Genomic DNA, 22300 nt, shown 5'->3' with positions numbered 1-22300 from the left:
TGGCGAGCGTCGGGCGCCGCGACTCCCCGGGCAGGGGCGGGCCCAGGCTGCGGGCTCGTCCACTCAGCCCGGCGGAGGGGGAACCGAGTCGGCCCACTGAGGGGCCGGGGGGCGGGGCTGCCCTTGACGCGGGCGGAGCCCGGGGGCGGGGCGAGACCCCTGGCCCACCAGTGAAGGGCCCGCAGCTTTTCCCCACCCTCACCCCCACCTCTGCAGCCGGGTGGGCCAGTTGGTGGCCGATAAGTTTATGAGCAGGTTTGCCTCAAAAATGGGCCCCAAGGGAGTGGGAGAAGCTACATCTCTCCATCTGAAGCCTTGTAACCCAGACTGCTAAACTCTTAAGCCTTTGGCTATAAGCCTCCAACAGCAGTAACACAATGGACTGTTTAAAGGTTATTTTATTAAATATCTTCAGTTCAAGGTTTCATTGTAACAAAGCTATGAAGGGTCTACCAACATTCAGAACAAACACTAACTATTTTTAAATTATTTCTATGTCATCATGCAAAAATTCTGCATCAAATGCCTTCCATTTCCTGTTTAAAAGGTGATTTTTTTTTTAATAGTCTATAATCTATAGATGCTGACATTAGCCCCAGAAGAGGAGTAAGAATGCTAAGAAGTGGGGCTGGAGCAGCCATATGAAGCTATGGGTCTTAATGAACTCTAAGACCGTTTGTCTTCAAGCCAGCAAAACCAAACCCTGTGGTGAAGGCGTCTGCGTGCTGGTACTGCAGGCTGCAGGGCAAGAAAGGGCTAGGGCCCAGGGGCTGAGGCATGCATGAGGTGCTCAGAGGAGCCTGGCTAAACCCAAGCACCAGCACCAGTGAGTCTACTCTCTTCTCAGCTGGCTCCAAGGTAAATCTGTAGCTTTGCCTCTTCTCCCAGTTCCTGTGCCTCCTACATGTAGTCCAGGAAGCTGGGTTTACCCACCTTTCCCCCAATATTGCAGATATTTGTGCAGATAAGTCTGCAGAGTTGTTCTGGGGAAACCGAGGCCATGACCCATTGCTCCTCCATTATCTTCTCTCCTAACTGTTTAAAGTATAGATCTTTCTCTCCTGGAATGGAACTCCTTGAGCACAAAGAGGGACAATGAATGTAGGAGCCTTGGCTCTGGACACCTCTTTTGGGTACATGCAAGTGGGGGGGCGATGCCCATGCAGATTGTCCAGCAGTTAAGTCATATACTTCAGTTGGTCAGTAGAGAAGCCTCTTTAAAGAGAACACCTCTTCTTGCTAGAGCAGTCAGGTCAGTCTCAAAGACAGGAAAAGAGATGGACGTGCAGCAAGGGAAGAGTAAGAAGGGAGGCAGTCCTGAGGTCAGCCTGAATGCATAGAAAAACCATCAACTCAATCCCGCTGCCTCACTCCTCCCATCCCACAGGGGCACTTGGCAGAGGGCCCAGGCCCAGATGAGGGTCAGCACGGGGACCACCACCATGAAAAGGCAAGACAAAGATGGTCCAAATCAGCACAGAAACAGAACCGCCAAAGGCAGCAAGGGGAGCCCTGGCCAGGGCCTGGCTCTCTCCTTGCTAAGTTATAAGAAAACAAACACAAAGCAAAGCAGCAACCCCTCCCTCTTCCCAGCTGCAGGTATGAGGCCTCAGTATCAGGGCCCACGTGCATTGTGCATCCTAGAGAAATGGATGAGTAAGTGAGTACATGTCAGACTAACACGAGGTTTCTCATCTGGTTTGCAGCGGACACACTTCAGCACCAATTCTCTTCCCTTCTACACTAAACGAAACAGTACAGCAATGTCCAGGCCCTCAGTCCCGAGGTCACTGCTTCTCAGCTGCCTCCACAGCAGGCTGGGAGCTCTGTGTTCTCTCCCAGGTAGGTCTGATGGCCACGATGTTCTCATCAGCCTCATTCTAGGCGCTATGCAAGTTCAGAAGAAGTCCGTTCCTAGACCTGGGGCAGGCAGGCCACCTCAGGGGCTGCAGTCACATCACAGCCCCCAGAGCTCTGTCAGAGTTCTCGCCTGGTCCCCTGGGTCCACAGAGGCCAGAGGCCGAGCTCACCTCTTCAGGGCTGGCAGGTGAGCCGGCTGCTCATGCCGGGACGGGTGTCACACAAACTCCTGCCTTCTTGCCAGCCCAAGGGCTATCGGTGGTTTTAAAACGCATCATGTTATGGATTCCGGTTTTGTTTTGTTTTTTAAAAACAATCTTTTTTTCTTTTTTTTTTTCTTAAATGTAAAAAACACCTCGGTACAGCAGAGACAGACACGAAGGGCGGGCGGGAGGGCTGCATGCAGGGGCGTGCATTGGCTGCTGCCGCTTTGTAATTTAATTGTTTTAAACCTCAAAGGAACAGGACTGCCGCTGTCACTCAGGCCCTCCAGAGCCACTGGCTGCGAAGGTTTGACCTCCGGCTGGGATCTCCTAATGCCCCTGTCAAAGAGGACAGACGTGGTAACAGAACAAAGGACAATAAGCACACAGATGAGTTCCAGGGACTTCAACACACGACACACATGGCCAAGTCTGCCTGAGAAGGTGGAGGATGGGGGAGAAGCTAGCATTTAAATATAACATCGCTTCATTTGCTGAACAAATGCTTCACTTAGGAGTATCTTATTTAATCCTCAATGAAGTAGGTACCACTCTCTCTTTCTCTCTCTCTTTTTTGACAGTTAAAGAAACTGAGGCTTAGGGTAGGGAAATCACCTGCCCAAAGTCACTCAACTCGGAGTTCTGGAGCCAGACATAAGTCTGTCTGATGGCCTCTGCCACTCTCCTGGGACGATCCATGTCTCCTCCCCCAGTGCCACTTTTCAACCTCCTCTTCCTTCTCTGATCCCATCTGTCCCCTTCCTCGCCCCCCTACCAAGTGCACCTGTGGCTGAGCTCACTGCAGCGGTGCAGCAGGGGCTCCTGAGCAGTGATAGTGGACATTGAGCCACTTGCCATCCCGGCGGTGCCAGACCCGGGTCTCCTCCGACTGGCTGGTGCGAGGCCGACCCTGCCCATCGATGTACTGGGTGAGGCGGATGTAGGCGATGCAAGCTGCGTCCTCCCCGATCACGTGGACGTGCGGGTTCAGGATGGTGGTGTGGATGGGCTTGCTGTTCTTGGACAGAACTGCAGGGGGCAAGGCAGAGTGTGGGAGGCAGGAGGGCGTCAGGCCTGGGCACTGATTTCCCTCCCAGCCTGCGCTTCTGGGTCTCACCCTCTCTCCAGCAACCATTCTGGGAGTCTCTAAGTCCCCCACACACCAGAGGCCAGGAAATCCCAGAACATTAGTCTCAGTTATCCAAAAGGAAGAAAGAGGTGGAGAACGATGATAATAGCAACTGCTACTTTAATCAGACATTGTGCTGGGGATTTTTACATACATAAGCTATATTTCTTGGTCAATATTTATTATAAGATAATGAAACAGGCTCAAGGAAGTTAAGTAATTTGCTCAAATCACACAACATTTGAACTCAGGACCAGCTGACTCTTAACTAAAGCCTAAGATCTTTCCACTCTTCCAGGCTGATGTTTAGATTTCGTAAGGGTTGGCTTGTCCCTAACTGGCTGCAGAGCAAAATCCAGAGCTTAAGATTTCAAAGTGCATTTGTGATTTAGAAAAAAAAAATGCCTGAAGTTAAAACAGAATCACCAAAGCACCAAGCTCAGGATGTTCCCAGGGTTCCCAGGTTCTTCTGGGGGAAAGCCAAAAGAAGTTGTATTGCCATTATCAGCAAACACAGCAGATTGAATTCGTTTAAATGAGATTCACATTTTAATTCATTTCAGATGTTGGATAGGGGCTACCTGAGACTCACTCTAGGGCTTCTATAAACTCTGAAACTGCTTCTGGCTAACAGAATTACTTAGATAGTCAAAGGCTTACATTTGTAGCTGAGACAGGGAGAGGATGGTAGTTAGTAGAGAAAACAGTGACAAAATAAAACTTGGGGCAGGACGGGGAAGGCCTAGGATAAAGTAGGAAAGAAAAAAAAAAGAAAACAAAACAGGGAGGAGGAGGGTGCGAGAGAGTGGAGAGAAAGATAGGAAGAGGTGGTGATTCATCTTCTCCCCTGGGACTTCCAAGAACTGTACAGAGTGCACAGCCCCTCAGGCAGGACTGTCTCCCTCCATATTCAGGAGGGACTCAAGCCACAACTTCTGATCTCACAAATCACCTACAGTGCCCTGCTACTTGCTTGTACATCCTTATCCTGGTTTTACTTTCCTCTACTGTGAAACCTGTAGATAGAGAGCTTCATTATTACTTGCTGACATCATGTCAACCTGATCTCAGTGGTTTCCAGTGTTCACGGAAAGAGGTGAGGCTTAAAGGAATAGAGACCCTGATTGTGAAACCAGTGTTGCCACAAAGCCGCTGCAGGATGAAGGCGCACGTGGGGCTCTGGAGCAGGTCCTTCAAAGGTGTCAGTTTAAGACCATCCTCAGGGTATAAGGAGGCAAACGCATAGACCAGGGTGCAGCCAAGCAGGTCAAATAAGGGAAAAGCGGGCGACTGGGAAGAGGAGAAGGTGAGCAGGGATAGAGGCAAAGGGGGTGAAGGGGCAGGCAGGAGTATATCAGCAGCACGAACCCACTCACGATTCTCAAAGTAAAACTTATGGAAATCCATCCCCTCCACGAGGTTACCGAGGGCCTCAGGCTCAAAGGAAGTGAGGCCTGGATCGCAAATCTTCCTGCAGAAAGAAAAGCAGCCTGTCAGTCTCCTACAGGGATGACCTGTGTTTCTTTCTTGTCAGTAGCATCTGTCCTGCAGCAGGTTAGCTGTGGGCTAGGCCTGACAAGATGGCTAAGACCTTAGGGGGTGCGGAGTACTATCACAGGGTATCTGCCCGGGACAGACCCCAGCCCAAGAGCCAGGTGTTTAATTCAGGCACTGTGCCCAAGGCCCGGCTTTCCCTTTTCCCAGGGTCCAAGTTGATTTTGGGGAGCAGAGGAGGCCTCAAGAGGTCTTAGGTCACTTAGAAACAACTTAGGTCACAAGGAAACGGGTCTTTACTCACGTGTAGGCTTCAAAGTCCCCATTGTTGATGGCCTCAATCAGTTGTTCTGTGATCTTAATGATCTCCTGTTTTCGCACTGGGGGGGAAAAATCCAGCAATTTACCTCCCTGGGACTGGGGATCTCCCAAGTGACAGAGAGCCCTCCCCAATCCTTCAGAGAATCCCCTGTGATCTCTGTGACAAACAGCCCTCTTCCCTGTCTTGAACACTAAGTCCCTCTGCAGGAAGAGTGAGCCCACTTTTCTCTTCAATCCTTCTCTGTTGTCTACAGAGTTAACAGCCCCCTCCTCCTGAAGCCTACCCATTAGGTATGGTTTTCTAGCCTTTGTCTCCCTCTCCATCAACAACCAGGATGCAGAAAACATTCTTATCTTTTACAGTTGAGGAATCTGGCCATCATTAATACTCTGCCCAGAGTCCATGTATCCCATCCCCAGCACATTCAGCCTCTCGAAGAAGCATCTCCCGAGATGGCTGTTTCCACTGCCTGTTTACTTCTCTCACCTGAAGGGGCTCAGTCAGGTCTCAATTACCAGCACCACCACACCAGCCCCAGCCCTCACTCAGCGGGCCAGAACCTAGCCCTGGGCAGCAGCCAGCCTGAGAGCAGAATCTAGCCAGGGATAAGGGCGCTAAAAGGATGAACAGAGCCCCAGGATGGAAGCTTAATTCTCTTCACCCTGCTCATCTCCTCCACAGGGCTTTTCTGGGATAAAGGGTCTTGGAACTATAAACACTTTTTTTTTTTTTTTTTTAAAGATTTTATTTATTTACTTGAGAGAGAGACAGTGAGAGAGAGCATGAACGAGGAGAAGGTCAGAGAGAGAAGCAGACTCCCCATGGAGCTGGGAGCCCGATGCGGGACTCGATCCCGGGACTCCAGGATCATGACCTGAGCCGAAGGCAGTCGTCCAACCAACTGAGCCACCCAGGCGTCCCGATATAAACACTTTTTTAAAGTGGAACTTCCCACTGGGGAGATGGCTCCATTTACCCTGGACGAGCCTTGGGAAAACTCTAAATCTCACATCAGCTCTCATGCCAGGATGTGTCCCTCAAGAAAACAAAGACAAGGTTCAGAATGATAGGCAGGCAGACTGGTGGCCTCAAAGCCCCCCACCCCCACCCCATCCAAAGCCGAGGGACTGCTGCTGTCTGTATCCTGACAGGGAGCACCACTATCAGCAGGGGCACCTCTAGGGTAAGTGAGGGCTCAAGACTGAGCTCAGGCTAACCCTGACCAGAGCCCCGGGCTGGCCCAGGCCACAAACCTCTCCTCATAGGAGCGAGAGGCTGTGAGACAAATGTGAGCATTAGAAGAGCACGGCCAAGAGGCACAGCTGGGACAGGGCAGCGCAGCCAAAGACACAGCCAGGTGGGGGCCCCACAGCCACCAGCACTGTCAGGGAGACAGCTCCGGAGAGTAAGCAACATGTTAGGGGAACAAACGAGCTCTATCGACTTCCCAGAGGCAAGCAGGTAAGTGAGTACACACACACACACACATAGATACACACACATACACACCCTCTCCAACCCCACCAAACCCATTTGCAGGACCTGACTGGGGCCCTATGGGTGAAGAGGATTGTGTTCATTAACTCTAAAAGGACAGATGGTAGAAGGAAAAGAAGCAGACAAAGGCATTCTCTACACAGACACAAAATATAAATATGAGCTACTGTTAACCCAGCAAGGCATCGTTTCAAGACATTCTACTATCTCATTTATTTTTCATGACAGTGCTCTGAGGTAGGTGCTATTTGACTCCCACTTCATAGATAAGGAGGCCGAGGCTCTGGGAGGTGTAAGCTACTTCACACATTTCCAGAGGTAGCGTAGCTGGGATTTAAACTGGGGTCTGTCTCACCCCAAGCCTCCTGCTCTTAATAGGATATGTGAGCCTCAGGCAATACCACATCCCAACATGATTCTTGGCTACAGCAATTTCATCACCACCCCCGCTCCCACCACCTTTGACCTGATTTCTGACCCGGCCTTTCTTCCTGGCTCATTGCTGAGGCGAGGCCCACTGAACATCCCAGGGGCTTCCTGTTCCTTCCCACCATGCCCTGTTCTTCCACCCACTCTTCTTTATGTCTTTGGGCCCTGGTCTCAGGGGCCCCTGCCTGCTATTAACAGCACCTCCAATCAGCTCCCCCACCCAGCAGAGGCTGAGCTCCCCAAGCTTACTAAGACAGACAGCTGAGTTGGGCTGACAGCTCGGGGTGGGGGGTAGGGGTGGGGGATCCCTGAGGGGCTTCAGGATGAGCCAGGGAGACAGAAGCCAGATTGTGCCTCCCTCACACTTACTGGCTGAGGAGCAGAGAGAAGGCTGGGGCTGCATGCCTGCAGAGGGGGCTGTTCTGTCCCGGGAGCTCCGTCCTTCAGGCACCGAGCTGCCATTCCCAGTGCGGAGCGGGGCAGCTAGCCAGCCAGGGCAGGGCAGGGCAAGGCAGAGCAGCCAAAACAAACAGAACAAGGCAGGTGAGCGAGCAAGCCAGACAGGACCCAAGCCCGTGGCACTGCAGAGCCGGGGCAAGGCAACGCCTCGGGCTGCTGTGGACACTGGACCACATCCCACACTGCCGCCTCTGCCGGAGAGGCCTCCCAGCTGACAGCCCCAGGAAGGTACACAGACTTGGGCTTGCGGCTCCCAGAGCCTTCAAATAGCCTGTCACAAGGACCCCTGCTCCCAGGGAAGATGTTGTAGGGGGCTAGGCTACCAAGTCAAGAGCCATGAAGGAGCCACTTACTCCATAGCACCCCCAGAACTGAACTGCTCTGGCCCAATTCCCAGCAGCCCTAGAGGTACTGTTCTTCACTACCTTATATGTTTATGCTTTCTATTTTTTGGTTCCCAACGGTTTAGTGGCCCTCTACTGCCCCTGGGTGTGCTCTCTCAGCTCTGTCCTTTCACATTTCTCCATCTGTTCTGCGAGCCTGGCCTCGGGTCACTTACTGATAGCAAAGGCAGCGATTCCAGGAGACCAAACCGAATAGCAGAACCGAGATTCCCGGTGGTCTGGTCTGCCATGCCCTCCCACACCCCCTGGCCCTCTGGCCAGGTCCACACTTAGGCTGGTGGTCCTCATGGACCTCAGGACATGGCCAAATGTGGTTCTGACTCCACCATTCATGCCAAGACTTTGTGATGAGAGTCGCTGATCCCAGTGTGCCCAGGACTGATCCGGTTTTAAAACTGAAAAGTTCCACATCCTGGGAATCGCCTCAATCCTAGGGAAATCAGGACGGTGGGTCACCCTCCTAATGACTTACTGTATTTGTGGGCTACTTCTGCAGGGACTCAGGACGTTCCTGTACTGGGATGTCACATCACTATTGGCAACAGGGACAGTTCTCTGAGCCCTGGCCCCAGAAAGCCTCAGGTAAAGCTCTAGCTTAGCTATTCTAGACTTGGGGGTCAAAGAAGAGAAGCCTCTTGCCCAGCCCAGCCAGGCCAGCCAGGGACCTCACATCTTAGCCCATGGAAAGGAGCTCTTATGCCAAGCCCTCTCCTCGAGTAGAAGGAGTGAATTCTCAGTTCTGGGGACAGACAAGACAGGTGCCCATTGGAGCCAAGGTACCTGGGACACTGCTAGGGTCCCTTCCCCACCAAGGGCCAGCACCTACCTTTGAGGTCTTCATCTTCTGTGGTGGTGTTGCAGCTCTCCGTGGAGCCCTGTAGGCCAAAAAGAACATGATTCTATACATTCAGGCCCTACACCAGAGGAACCAAACAGAACAAAAGCAAAGTGTACTCCTGTAGGAGATGCAAGGAAGAATCAGAGAAGGTTTGATTTTCACCCTTACCATCTGACTTTTTTTACAGAACCCTGGATTCCTAAACTCCCTCCCTAGTCTTCCCCAACTCAGTAAATGACACTATCTATCCTGTTGTTAAAAGTTAGAGTCCTCTTCTAGGTTTGATTCTAGGTTGAATCTTGGTTTTCTTTCCCTTATATCTTAATCATACAATCTAAATTCAGCTCTGTCAGTCCTACCTCCTGTCTCCTACCTCTTCTCTTCTTTTTTTTTTTTTTTTTTAAGATTTTATGTTGAAGTAATCTCTATAACCAATGTGGGCCTCAAATGCACCACCCTGTGCTGGAGATTCATACGCTCTATCCACTGAGCCAGCCAGGCACCCCTACGTCTTCTCTTCAAACGCACAGCTACACGCTGAGTCCAAGTGTCTGGCACCCAGACTACGATTGCTTCCCAGTCCCCCTGCACCCATGCCTGCCTCCTCCCTAAAGTTCCTGCCCACAACATGGCCGGAGGGGCTTTCCAAAGTGTCAATTAGACTACATTACTCCCCGGCAAAGAACATCGGGATAGCTTCTCCTTGTTGCTGGAAGAAGATGCATCCGGCCATGTGGTCCTATGTAGTAGGCTTGCCTGCTTCTCCAGCGTCTCCCCTCCTGCCACTTTCTCCCGGCCCCACGCTGTAGGCTCTGTTTCATTTCCTCTGTTCTGTGTATAGGCTAAGCCCCTGCACTTACAGCTCTCCTGTCTAGGGCACTCTGCCCTAGAGTCTGCCTGGGTGTCTCCTTCCCACCATTTAGTTTTTAGCTCAAAGACTCGCCTCCTGAGAGAGGTCCTTCCCTGACCACTTAAAGAAAAGCACTGCTCACCCTCTTTCTTTTCTTTTGTGTCATTTTCTTCGTAGCACTTACCACTACTGGATTTTATCTGACTTATTTGGTTTGGGGTTTATTATCTGCCTCCCCTACACCTGTGGAGAGATTTTTGTAAATCTCTCCAGACCCATGGATGGTCTGGCTCAATAAATATTTACTAAGGGGGTGCCAAGAAGACAACAAGGGTATTGAGGGCATAATAGGGCGAGGCAATGGAGGATGCTCTAGGGTCTGATTATATTCTTGTCTCTGTTTTTCTAGCTGTTTGCTGTCACTTAAGCCTCATAAGTCATGGAGGGAGACTCCATTGTTATTATCCTTCATTTACGGATAAGGAAATTGAGGTGCAGAGTGCTACAGTGGCTGACTCAGTGGCCCAGGATTCAAACCCTGGCATGTGTGACTAGAGGGTGTAAAGTATAATACCCTTCCAGGGAACAGAGTGATATACGCTATCCCCAGCCTAGACTCTGCACACACCTTGGCCTCAAGGCGCGGCCTGCAGGCTGCCATCTGCAGGACCCTAGACCCTGGGACCCAGTCCACCTGTTTCCTGCTGATCCGTAAAGCAGGAGACCAGCTCATGTGCCACTCACCTTGATCCCATCTGTAGCATTGTGTACCACGGTGGTCTGTGGCTCCTGTGAGAGAAGATGAAAATTATCTTCCTGACCTGGGGACAGACCTATGGCTCTTCCCCGAGGGACCCCATCTGTAGCCCAGTCCCTCATAGACTCTATGATGACCACTGAGGCCTGCCCACCAGCTATTCCTATAAGACAAAAGATCCTGGCTCATCTGGGTCCCAGGCAGCTGGGAAGCCCCAGATTTAGGGGACAGTACTGACTGAGTAAGAAGGACAGGGCTGGCACTTAGCAAGAGTAGGTGCCAGAAAAGGGGAGAGGACAAGAGCCTCTGTCCCTGATTCCTGCTGGATCTGAGGGTTTTTTCCCCATGGAACAAGTATGCTGGAGGAGCCATGGGGCTGAGGGCACAGGCCAGGCCCTGCCAACAGCATTCACCAAGGGGTGTGTAGGAGGGAGGGACACAGACCAGACTAAAGTCTCCCAGAGAGACCCAGAATGCCCCCTCAGCAAGCTGAGCCAGGGAACTACCTGCTTTACCATCTTTTGTGTTCCCCAGACTTCCTGTCCCTGATGTGCCCTGAGGCAGTGCGAGGGTCCAGGGCTGCCGGCGGAGGTAGGAGCAGCAGGCACAATTACCCCTCCTTCTCTCCCAGGCATCCCCCCTGCCAACTCTCTCATTAGTCACTACCAACAGAAAGAGCTCTGGGAGCACATGGTGCCCCCAGCATGGGGCTCTCCAGGACCTTAGAGACCTCAGCACCATCCAGAGGTGGGGGACCCCAGTCCTCCTTCCTGTTCGTAGCTTTGCGAAGTAGAAGGTGAGGCAGGTTTTACAAGGAGGTTTCCAGGAAATGAACGACAGGTCTCAAGAAAGCTCCTACCCTCTTCTTTTATAAGCCACTCACCTTCCCGGCCCCCACAGCAGACCCAAGGGGGCCCCGCCTGGGGCTAAGAGGTTTAGCTGAGAGCCCTGACCCCTCTTCCCCACCCTCCACAGCAGAAGGAGCAGGAGCGGTAGTTCCGCAGTGCAGGAAGGAGCATGGCACATGGAACAATGAGGGGGAAGGGGCCCACGGGGCAGGACACAAAGCAGCCTGCTCTACAGGGATGAGAAGGTCAAGGCCAAGGAGGCCTGGGAGGGAGGGCAAGAAGAGGAAGGGAGAAGGAGCGGGAGGCAGCCAGGGGCAGGGGCGGAGAAGCCGGAGTCAGGAGGTACCATGGCCGTCTGCAAGGGCGCGGGCTCTTGGGCTGGGCTTACGAGACTGTTTTTGTTGTTGCTCTGTGGCTGAGACAAGAAAACAGATGGTTTAGTTCCTCTAGAGTCGCCAAAACTGCTCAGGTTCGACTCCCAGACCTCCCTTGCCCCCCGGCCTGGCCTGGAGGAGCTAGGACTGAGCTGGCCTCTGTAATACCATGTGGATGGGAGCAATGGTCGGAGATGATCCACTGGAGGACGGGAGTATTTGGAGGGGCCCAGAGACCTAACTCTGGAGGTATCCTTAAGGTGGGACTGGGCCAAAGACTTGTTTCAAAGCATGTCTCCAGAAAATCTCTGCTTATGCCAGATGCCATGTCATTGCACAATCACGTTTTACCCAAAGAACTTCAGGATCTTCTCACTTCACAGGGAAAAAGAAGGGCAGTTTGTAAGAAAGCCGAACAAAATGCAGACACTCTGGTCCCCTATCCATGGGTAGGCTTCCACTGCCCTTTCAACCTGCCACCTGCATTTCCTTTCCCTTAAGACACCCGCCCGAAGCCTGATCTGAAAAGAGGAGGAACATGAAAAGGAGGAAAACCTTGCGTAGAAGATGGCATCGAGAGAGGAAACGGAGGGATGTGACTTTTGGATACGGAATGCACCCACTGACGCCAGGGAGCAGACACAAGGCTGTGCTGTTGTCCTTTCTGCCTGGTAAATCATGAACTTGCTCAACTGGGGGTGAGGGTAGAGCTCCAAGGAGGGGCAGGTGAATCCAAGGCTGCGGGTGGCTGTGGCTGCAGTCCCAGAACCCAGCCCCTGGGAGAGTAGGCTGCCCAACGGGCCAACATTCCTAACACCAGCAGACCACCAGGGTATCTTGGGACATCTCTTGCCTTTTGAAACGTGACGCTGAGTGGCCCAGCAAGGTAGGGTGTGGGAAGGATGGCAAGGAAGGAAGGAGACTGATTTCCAGGGCAGGCAACCTCTTACGTATGCCCTCACCAATGTACTGGGTCTCACTGGGAGTCCCAGTGGAACCAGTGGCCACCGAGGAACAGCCTGATGCCTGCAAGTTCTTCAGAAGATGGAGAGACAAATATGTAGCTACCATCTCTCAGCCGGGCACAAATGACACCCTGGCAAGTAGGATATGCTTCTTCTCTTTGAGGACACAAATGGAAAGCTGTCCAGACTGTTCTATTTCTTCTTGCTTGGAGGCTTCTTTTATGGCTCTTTGGACCAGACCTGAAGGCATCCAGTCCTAGGTTGCTGTCAATGGCTGAGATGTCCCTAAACCCAGGGCTAGCATGGAACATTAAGCCAGGGACCAAATGCCACCAGATCCCCACTGAACACTGCAGGCTGGAGAAGAGGGGTCCCAGGAAGAGTCAGGATGTGGGTCTGAACTCCCATGACCTCTGCTCTCTTTCATTTCCACCCCAGAAGGAGCAGAGCTGTCCTCGCTCAGCAACTAAGTCCGACCTGTTTGGACTGACTGGATAAGGCTGTCCTGCCTGCAAAGCCTGGATGAGACAGGGACCCTTGCAGGGGGCGAGGATTCCAGGGCACCCTTGAAACTGCCATTATCTGCAGAGGGCGGAGATGTCACTCACGTGGCCCCACCTCTGACTTTAAAGCACGGTTTCATAATGATTCAGGCTGCTATACTCCCTTTGGTGGCCTGTGTCCCACATGAAAGAAGATGCGTCCTCTCTAGTCTTTCCGCTGTCCCCCTGAGGATGGGTGGGATGGATGAAACATTGGGCATGGCCTGTTCACAGGCACTTGCCCAGGGGCACAGGCCTGGAGAGAGAGGCTTGGGGCTGTGAGCCTGCAACCAGCTCCTCTGCCCACCAGACAGATACCCATCAGCTGCCAGTGTGTGGGAAGTGCCCAGTGAGCAGGGCCTCTCTTCCTGAGCAACAGTGAGCAAGGGTCTCTCCCTGGGACTGCCACCTGGTTCCGAGTCCCTGCTAGCTTCACTTCTTGCCCTGGGCTGCTGGAGGCAGTCCAAGCTCAGGTTGCAGGGGGCTGGCGAGGGAGGGGGTGCCACACCGCGCACTCCAATGCCCACTGACTAGGCCACCAGGAGACCTTGGGCCACGGCCCCCACCTGTCAGGACAGGCCGCGCTTGCCCGCATAGCACAGACATGCAGTGAGGATGAGTGGAGCACACGCACATGGCGGAATGGGGTTGCGTGGCGGCAGGCGGGCGCAGGCAGCATGGACTAGGCAGATGGGTGGGCAGGCAAGGCTCACCATTAGGTGCACGCTGGAACTCGACTTCCTTTTCTGGACACACCACAGCGAAAGGGAAAGAGAAGGGGAAAGAGGAGGTAAGAAGAGAAGCACAGAGATGCTGCAGGTTAGTGCACCAGCGTGGGCTCTGCGTCCGGAGAAAAGAGCAGAAGAAGGGGACCTGGAGCCCAGCACCAGAAGGATTCACACAGCACCTAGCCCACCAGGCACACACATGCCTCTGGGCCCTTTGCCGTCAGGCTCACAGACACGGACTGAGTATATTCTAAGGTTCTCTCTCAGCTTTGCTCATAGAAAGCTTTGTGAAGGTGGAGTCACGAGCTTATAAAGGTAACATTTGGCTGCAAAGTTATAGGTTTGAGCTTCTAAGGCTGGCTCCCTGTAAGATTTTTTATTTTCTCTCACTAGGTCTGCCTGAAATTTGGCTGAGCAGCTACCAGATAAATAGTAAAAGCCACTCGAGGCCATCCTCGGCTTTGGAAGCCCTGGGCTCCTTAACCGAGACCTTTTTTGCTGCTTCCCTACACTGCTTTTCAGATAAAGACAGTGTGCTTTATAAAATCATCTGATAAACAGTGAGTTGGGGGCATCCCTTTGTCAGTATGGCCGTGCTAATCCAGAAGATTTCAGTATCTCACTGCATTCTTCAACTAGCAGGACACAGGGCAACGGGAGTACTGGTGACTAAAAGTGGAGTGATCACAAAGACGTCAAGACGAAAACCAGGGGGGGATGCTGAAAGCAGTGATTTCTCAGTCTTGGCCAGCTGCTCACGGACGTTAGGTTCAGATGTGAAACAAGAGCATAAAAATAAAGACCACATGGAACACTGAAAATATATCTCAGAAGACTGTCTAAAAGGTGAAAGGCACTTAAGAAGTTTATAATTAGCTTGCTGGGAGACAGAAGTACCCTTGGAACCTATCTGTTGTCTAACTACTGTTGTAGGCACAGTGAACGTGTCAGATAAATGTTTCGTCCCTCCAGAGGCTGACATCCTGCTTTAGAGGACATTTTCAGGACAATATTTAATTCAAAATAAGAGGACTAGAAGTATTTAAAAGAATTTAAAATTATATCTAAAGAAAAAGAAAGCCTAAAAATAACTGGGCTGCTGCTTCTTTTTTTTTTTTTAAAGTAAATTCTATGCCCAACATGGGGCTGGAATCCGTGACCCTGAGGTCAAGAGTTACAGGCTCTACTGACTGAGCCAGCCAGCCCCCAAATTGGGCTTCTTTTGCATTAGCCTTTTGTTTATGACCAACGTGGGATTTTATTTCCAATGTTATTCCTCAAAAAGAGGAAGTTGCTTTACCTTCATACTTATCCTTTTATCCAACTAGAGTGTCTACAGTGTGAGGGAAGGTCCACCTCTGTCATCTCCTTGGTGTCTAGCAAACTCCCTTAAAGGGAGCACATGATCGACAAACTTCTGCTGAGTTGAACTGGGTTTGCTGACTCTGGTTTTCCCTCAGGCTAAACCAGAGCACAGGTCTCTAACTTGCCCAGGATCAATGGAGTGAAAACTCTGGGAGCACAGACCAGGCCCACCCTTGGTCCTCGTGATTTCCAGACACTTGCTGTGAAAGGCCTGTGTAGGCAGCCAAACACTTTAAAATTTCTGCTGCACCTCATGGGGAAGAGAGTCCCAATTGTAGCTGGCTCTCTTTTTCCTCGACTGTCCTGCAGGAAAAGCCAAGACAATCCTTTTCTACTCAAGGGTTGGTTTCTACTGGGTTAGTAGACTTCTGTCAGTTCCTCTCTCCATCTTCTCAGGGCTTTAACTTCAGCCATGTGCAGCTGAGTCCTTCTCAAGCAGCACACTGCAGCACTGTTTAAATACCAGATCATTTATAAAGAACCACATCTCACTTTTATTTACAAATTAAATATTTATTTAAAATTGGAAACCAGAAAAGGATTCAAACCTACTTTCCACACTTAAACAAATATTCAAAGAGTACTTAAGAAAATGGCTATATCCCTTTTTCTGTTTTTTTTTTTTTCTTTCTTTTCTTCTCTTCCTTTATTACTTTTTAAAAGACTGGATGGCCATTCTGGCCTGGGACGAGCAAAATGCACTAACTGTGCTAAGCTAGGGGCCTCTCAGGATCTGAGAGTCTGTGGCCCCTCCAGTCTTGTCCTCGCAAGTGGCTGTCATTCTTCTACAGACCCTGGGTCCCTGTATCCACTCTCAGAGAAACCAAATCAGAACCTGGGGTCCTTACACTTGAGGGCACAAAGTGGACTCAATGCTCAAACCAGGGCTAATGTTCCAGCATCTTGTAAAAAGCTTCTGGACAGCTAGGAGGAAACTTTCCTACAGACCTTAAGCACCAGGAACTGGGAAGGGAGATGCTGGGAAAGCAAGGTGTGGTCTCTAAAAGACCCAGGCTGCTCACAGGTCAGCATCTTCTGAGCAAACTCACAGGCCTCCCTCATACACACTGGTCATCACCTTGACCTTCAAGAGAGTCCAGAAAAGTTGAACCGCACACGTCTTGCTTTGTCATCCCCCGCTACCTTTCGCAGCACTTCCGTCCAACCATGCCATTCATTGTTATATACACATTCCCCATTCTAAGAGGTTCTGCAGCCACATTAAGAGCAACTTGGAGGGGTGCCTGGGTGGCTCAGCGGGTTAAAGCCTCTGCCTTCGGCCCAGGTCATGATCCCAGGGTCCTGGGATCTAGCCCCGCATCGGGCTCTCTGCTCAGTGCAGAGCCTGCTTCTCGGTCTCTCTGCCTGCCTCTCTGCCTACTTGTGTTCTCTATCAAAAAAAAAAAAAAAAAAAAAAAAAAAAAAGAGCAACTTGGAAAACAAAGAAGGGGAAAAAATAAAACCCATCCATAATCCTACCTCTCTTGCTAGTCTTTTTTCTTACATAATTTAAAAATATCATTATAAGCTACATCCAAGTTGATGCCTTACTTTTAAAATAAATAGCATTTTGATTTTTATTCTGGTTCTCAAAGCAATGCATGGTCTACATAAAAAAGGTAGAAAACACAGAAAAATATATAAAATAAAAGTTTCCCAAATTCCCATCACCCGGTGAAGTTACTATTAACACTTCATGGGGTTTCGTCTATCCACATAATATATACTGAATATAATCAACAAACATATTGTTTTTTTAAACAAAATTTAGATGATAGTGTACATACTGCTTTATATCCCATTTTGATCACTTGATATAAAACACATGATTATATAGTCATGAAAAAATTAATAACTCTGTAAAGGTCTAGTAAATGGGTTTCCTGTAATTATTTAGTCATTATCTTATTGACTTTTGAAATCGTCTCCAATTTTTTCAGTTAGAGATAATGTTATGATGAACATCCTTCTGTTTTCAATTTTTCCATATTTTGAATTATTTCTTTTTTCTCCTAAAGTTCATTTATTTTTGTAATCTCTACACCCAGTGCAGGGCTCAAACTCATGACCCCAAGATCAAGAGTGGCATGCCCTTCCAACTGAGCCAGCCAGGTGTGACCTTGAGTTATTTCTTTGGGAGAAATTCCCAGAAGGAAAATTAAAGGGTAAAACCAGCAGTAATAATTTTACAGCTTTTGACATGCAGGCTGTTTCCAAAAGGGCCACTGCAATTTACTCTACTATCCCAAACTTAAGAGTCAAAATGTGGAGGCTCATTTCAACTTGCATTTCACTGATACTAGTGAGGCTAAACCTCCACATTTGTTAACTAGTTCTACCTCCTCTTCTCTGGGTTGTCAGCGCAACTTCTCTGACCATTTGTCTACTGGGCTTTAGGGGGAACTCTTGTCTGCTAGGCAGAGCTTTTTGTAGAAAAATAATATTAACCCTTCCCATCACACCGCTGTGAATATTTTCCTCAACCTGCTGCTGGCCTTTCAATTTTGGTTGGTCATTCCCTTCTTAAACATTTGCATCTTTGCCTTTGTTCCCACCACTATATTCAAAGTCTTTTCTTTTTTTTTTTTTTTTTTTTTTTAAAAGATTTTATTTATTTATTTGTCATAGAGAGAGAAGCGAGAGCAAGCACAGGCAGACAGAGTGGCAGGCAGAGACAGAGGGAGAAGCAGGCTCCCCGCCAAGCAAGGAGCCCGATGTGGGACTCGATCCCAGGACGCTGGGATCATGACCCGAGCCGAAGGCAGCCGCTCAACCAACTGAGCCACCCAGGGGTCCCCAAAGTCTTTTCTTATGCACAAAACTCGCGGAGTACATAGCAGGGTCAGACACTAGCTTCCCCACACATGTTCTTGTTTGAAGTGATTTATTTAACCATTTGCTGGCCCTGCCCTCATCCTTCTCAGTGCTCCGTAAGGTCCAACACTGTTGCACACTTCTGTTCTTCCCCCACTTTTTCTGTCTTTTCTGTTTCCTTCGATGACTCTTCTTCTTCCAGTCTCTCAATGACAGATGGCCCTGAAATTTTGTCTTTACTGAACTCTTAAACCTTCACGCACTTTAGATTCATATGGGAGAAAGGGAGTATTAATAAAATTCAGATTCTGCCTCCCACCCAAGTCTTCCTGAATCTGAAATCCAGGCTGGACCCTGAGAGCTGTTATCTTTTTAAATTAGCTCCTTACACTAATAGTGCATGGCTGCACCTGACACTCATCCCTGGGGCCAGCCCTCTAGAAAGTTCCATCAGAAACCTATCCTTCAATGGCTCCTTTATCCATCTTTTCACCACTGTCTAGGCTGGTATTGCTTTATTTCAGGTCCAAAATAGTGAAATTCATCCTATTTATTTATTTAATTTTATTTCACAAAGTAGTGAAATCAGTCTTTCCTTCAGCCTTTCAGAGCTACTGAAGTTCCCAGAATCATCGCAGTTTCAAACCTCTATATCTTACGCTATTCCCTCTGCCTGGAATATTCTTCCCCCTTTCCTGCTCACTTCAACCTAGCAAGATCCTTCAACTCAGTTCACAGGCCATCACATTCAGGAAGATTTCCTGTTTTGGCATGAATTCTGGTATCTGTTTCTCCAGGGCCCACCCTTATCACACCTCCTTCGACAGACCTGCCCAGAGCACGCAGCACTGCTGGTTCCCCTGTCTCTCCCCTCTAAGGTCTCTGAACACCTTAAAGGGTGGATTATGTCGCTGTCTTCCCAGCTCCCAAAGCATGGAACTGGCTGAGGAAGTGAACTCATGGAATTCATTCACACGAGTCCCCATCAGCATGTCCAGTGCTGACCTCTTCCCTGGGCCACCTCAGGTACTTCCCAGCACCTTAAAAGTCCTCTCCCCACAGATCTTCACCTGTCTCTTCATCTCAGGAGGGTCCAAGTAAAACTCTTGCTGTCATCATGGGCATTCCTTCACAACCACTCCCATTTCTAGCAGAGGTACTGCCAATCCTTCCAACATCCAAGGAGCTTTGACATCATCCTTGATGGGTCCTTTCTAACACATCCGGTGTGAACTTTGACACATCTCTACAGGGGAGCTAATATCTAGTCAGTGCCTTGCATCCCTGGTGACAGCTGGGTCAGTTCTCCATAGGTAGGGCCTGTTCCCCTTGGTCAGTTCCTGGGTTCTTCTGGTGGTTAAATATTTTCAACATCAATCCTTTCTATTTCTAACCACCTTTCCTTCACCCTATGCCCAGATTACAACAAATCCTAATTGAGACCTCTGTGTCTAGTTCCCACCCTCTTCTATTCATCCTTATACCCTCAGCCAAATCCTTTGAAACCATTGCTCTCACCATAGCTTCCCTGCTCAGTGGCCTACATTTCCTGTGGTCTGACACACAAACCTCCAAACCCACCACCCTACCAGACCAATCCAGCTGTAATTTCGACATCCTTCCACCACAAACACCATGTTCCAGTTGGGCAAAGAACATCAATATATAGAACAGAATCCATAAAAATATTCTGTTGCTTTTAAGTTATAGCAGGAACACCTTCTCCTTTTAAAGAAAAGTGTACCAGGTAAAAAATGAAAGGTGTGCCTTTCCACCCCGTCCTCGCCTCCAATCCCATTCTCTCGAGGCAATCGCCGACTGGACTCCAATCTTCCTACATCCTTTAAGTTTTCTCCAGTAAGTTTTTGCCCAGTAGTTTCTTGGACGGAGCCATGCAATGTAAGGTCTAGTACCACAGACCAGACAGTGCTTAGCTGATTCCAGGTGTGTCCAATTTCCTCTTCAATTAACCTTGTGACTTCTCAAAACTAGATGAAAACTACATCAACCTCTTCTCCTTCTGGTGGGCCCCTAGAACTGAGTACAGCCCTGGGCCTCTGATAGGAACTTATTCAACACTTTGTAAAGAATAACTGATTCTAGCTTCTTTCCTGGATAGAAATTTGCAAATGCTTTCTCCAACTAAGCCTGGCACCCTTTCCTAACTTGGTTCCACCCATTCCAGTTCACGTCCCTAATACTGGGAGGCTGCTGGTCACCCCCAGATCCATGTCAGCTGGTGTGTGTGGAGCTCAAGCTCCCCTCCTTGGTGCAGAAGCACACAGAAGCAGGCATGCAGAGAATGAGGGAAAGAGGAAGGAGAGCGGGGAGGGGAAATGGGGCACAAGTGTGTATCTCAGCTGGGGACAGACGATCCTGGGGAAAGGCCCAATTTAAGCTTTTGTTGGAATATAAAGGTTTGGATAATTTCACCGTTTGAAATACTCGATGGTGTAAATTGGTAGGCTTCAAGATGGTACGGACTCCTATCCAGTGCCCTAGCCCCAGGACCCGTTCTGCCCCCAAAGCATTTACAGAACACTCTGGGCCCTGTGAGGACCCCTAGCCACCTCTCCTTCCCCTTCACCAAGCAGCCACCCCCACCAGGGCTTTCCGCTGGTCCCCGTGAGACCCCGTTCTCTCCTCTTGCTGTGATCCTACAGGAAAAGCTCCCTCACCAAATGGGAATGAGCTGTGATATACCACCTCCTTTACCTGTTTCTGAGGAGCCTATGCCTCTAGAAAGTTTAACACACTTTTCACTTAGTGGCATTTGAGCTGGGTTCTGGAAGTGCTTTGGAGAGGAGACAGAAAAACTAAAAGGATAGTGGCTTCAGGTTCCAAGCCCTATACCCTGAGTCAACCAGGCCTACTTTGCTTTCATTTCATATAAAGGGTCTGTGCTCCAACAAGAAAAAGGAAAAAAGAAAATTACCCAAATGACCTCAAAAACCCTGAGAGTAAAGTCGTGGAGAGGAGGCATGTGTCTGCCGTGAGGTTCAGGACTGAGCTCTAGGAAACCAAAATTTAGATCACTTCCCCTGAGTCTTTACGTTCAAGCTAAGGTCAAAAGAAACGCATCTTTCTTTTGCCCTCTCAGGCCAATGGAACCTGCTGTTCTGAGCACAAAGGTTTCTGGTTTTAAAGCAGAAAAGCAAGGATAGGAAGGTTCCTGGGGGAAAGGAGGAACAAAGCTAAGAACCCCCCAAAGAGACTGTAGGGAGAAAGGCCAGTCTCGGGCTACAGGGATGCAGACACCTACCTTGACACCACCGTCCGACTTCTTGTTCAGTAGGCTTTTGGCAGCTGTGAAAACAAAAAGAAAAATCAAGCCTCTTGCATTGTACGCTTCCCTAGCCTGAAGTCTGGCAGCCGAATCCGCAAGAGTCTGCTGTGTCTGACAAGGGGGCCAGGAGTCTCCTGAAGCCCCTGGAAGAGGCCCTTCCTGGGAGCCCCAAAGCAAGAAGGGCATCTCAAGCTGCTTCAGACCCTCTGGGTGGCACCCCAGGATCGCTCCTGCCACAGAAGAGGACAGGGACACACTGCACATGGGAGGAGAAACCACATTCAGTACAGGAGCTGCCTGGGGTACTGGGGACTCTGCCTTCAACCGCTTCCACCCACGTCTGGAAGCAGAGTGCCAGGGTGAAAAGTGAGGGCTCCGTCCCTAGATGCCACGGAGTTCCTCAGAACGGCCAAGCTGGAAGGATGCAAGACATCTCCTGAGAGCTCTTAAGAAACGAGAGTGTCACAGTTCACAAAGGAGACCAGACGTGAGGACAGACAGACACAGACACAGAGACCAGGACCACCTACAGGAGGATTTTGCCGGGGGGTTGAAGCCTTGACTGGGCAGGTCCTCACCAGGATGACGGGGTCCTATCTACCCCTCTTTCCTCAGTCTACTCTCTGGACCCACTGAGCAGGAAAGGCTGGGCAGAATAGCGAGGTATTAAATGGATTCTAGCCAGGCACAGGAAGAGGCTCAAGGCTGATAGGCTTTGTGTAGGAAGGCTGGTGACACCTGCTGGTCACCAAGGCCACAGGTATGTAGCAGACAGTGGATGGGGGAGTCTGGGAGGCACAGAGACCAACTGTATGAACCACCTGGACTTCACTGGCTCTACCAGTTGCTCCCTGTATGACCTTGAGTGAATTCCTTAACCTCTCTGAACCTCAGTTTCTTTATCTAGAAAATGGGATAAAATAGGGCCTAGATAACAGGCCCTAAGGGGACCATGAATGAAAAGCACTAGGCAGAGTGCTTGGCATGTAGCAAGTACTCACTAAGTGTAAACCATTGTCACTATTACTGCTGCCGTTCTTCCCTCAGGTGGCAATTCCTACCCAAGTTGGGGCCCATCTCTCTCCAGTGAGAAGAGGGATCCCACCCTCACAAGAATTCTGACCTCCCCAAATGGC

The 22300-nt window shown here is 50.0% G+C and overlaps 1 protein-coding gene across 29 annotated transcripts in view; it reads right to left on the bottom strand.

Annotated features, from left to right (window-relative positions):
• Window positions 1-380: 380 nt before the first annotated feature.
• Window positions 381-22300, bottom strand: part of CAMK2G (calcium/calmodulin dependent protein kinase II gamma) — a 54684-nt gene continuing 32764 nt past the window's right edge. For 6 of the 29 annotated variants that reach the window (XM_059169865.1, XM_059169864.1, XM_059169867.1 and 3 more), the window contains 10 exons: window positions 21141-21184; window positions 13685-13717; window positions 11437-11505; window positions 10230-10274; window positions 8624-8672; window positions 7304-7417; window positions 4991-5066; window positions 4569-4663; window positions 2848-3092; window positions 381-2402 (listed from right to left, as the gene is read on the bottom strand). In XM_059169865.1, the coding sequence (XP_059025848.1) occupies window positions 2860-3092; window positions 4569-4663; window positions 4991-5066; window positions 7304-7417; window positions 8624-8672; window positions 10230-10274; window positions 11437-11505; window positions 13685-13717; window positions 21141-21184 (758 nt within the window). In that variant the 3' untranslated portion in view covers window positions 381-2402; window positions 2848-2859. Of the gene's footprint in view, window positions 2403-2847; window positions 3093-4560; window positions 4664-4990; window positions 5067-7303; window positions 7418-8623; window positions 8673-10229; window positions 10275-11436; window positions 11506-13684; window positions 13718-21140; window positions 21185-22300 lie in introns of those variants that run through there. The other 23 variants (XM_059169866.1, XM_059169872.1, XM_059169869.1 and 20 more) reach the window with 11 other exon arrangements.

Source organism: Mustela lutreola, chromosome 4 (assembly GCF_030435805.1).
Source record: "Mustela lutreola isolate mMusLut2 chromosome 4, mMusLut2.pri, whole genome shotgun sequence".
Taxonomy (NCBI): Eukaryota; Metazoa; Chordata; class Mammalia; order Carnivora; family Mustelidae; genus Mustela; species Mustela lutreola.
Note: the sequence above shows the minus strand (reverse complement) of the source record. Positions and strands in the feature narration are given on the sequence as shown.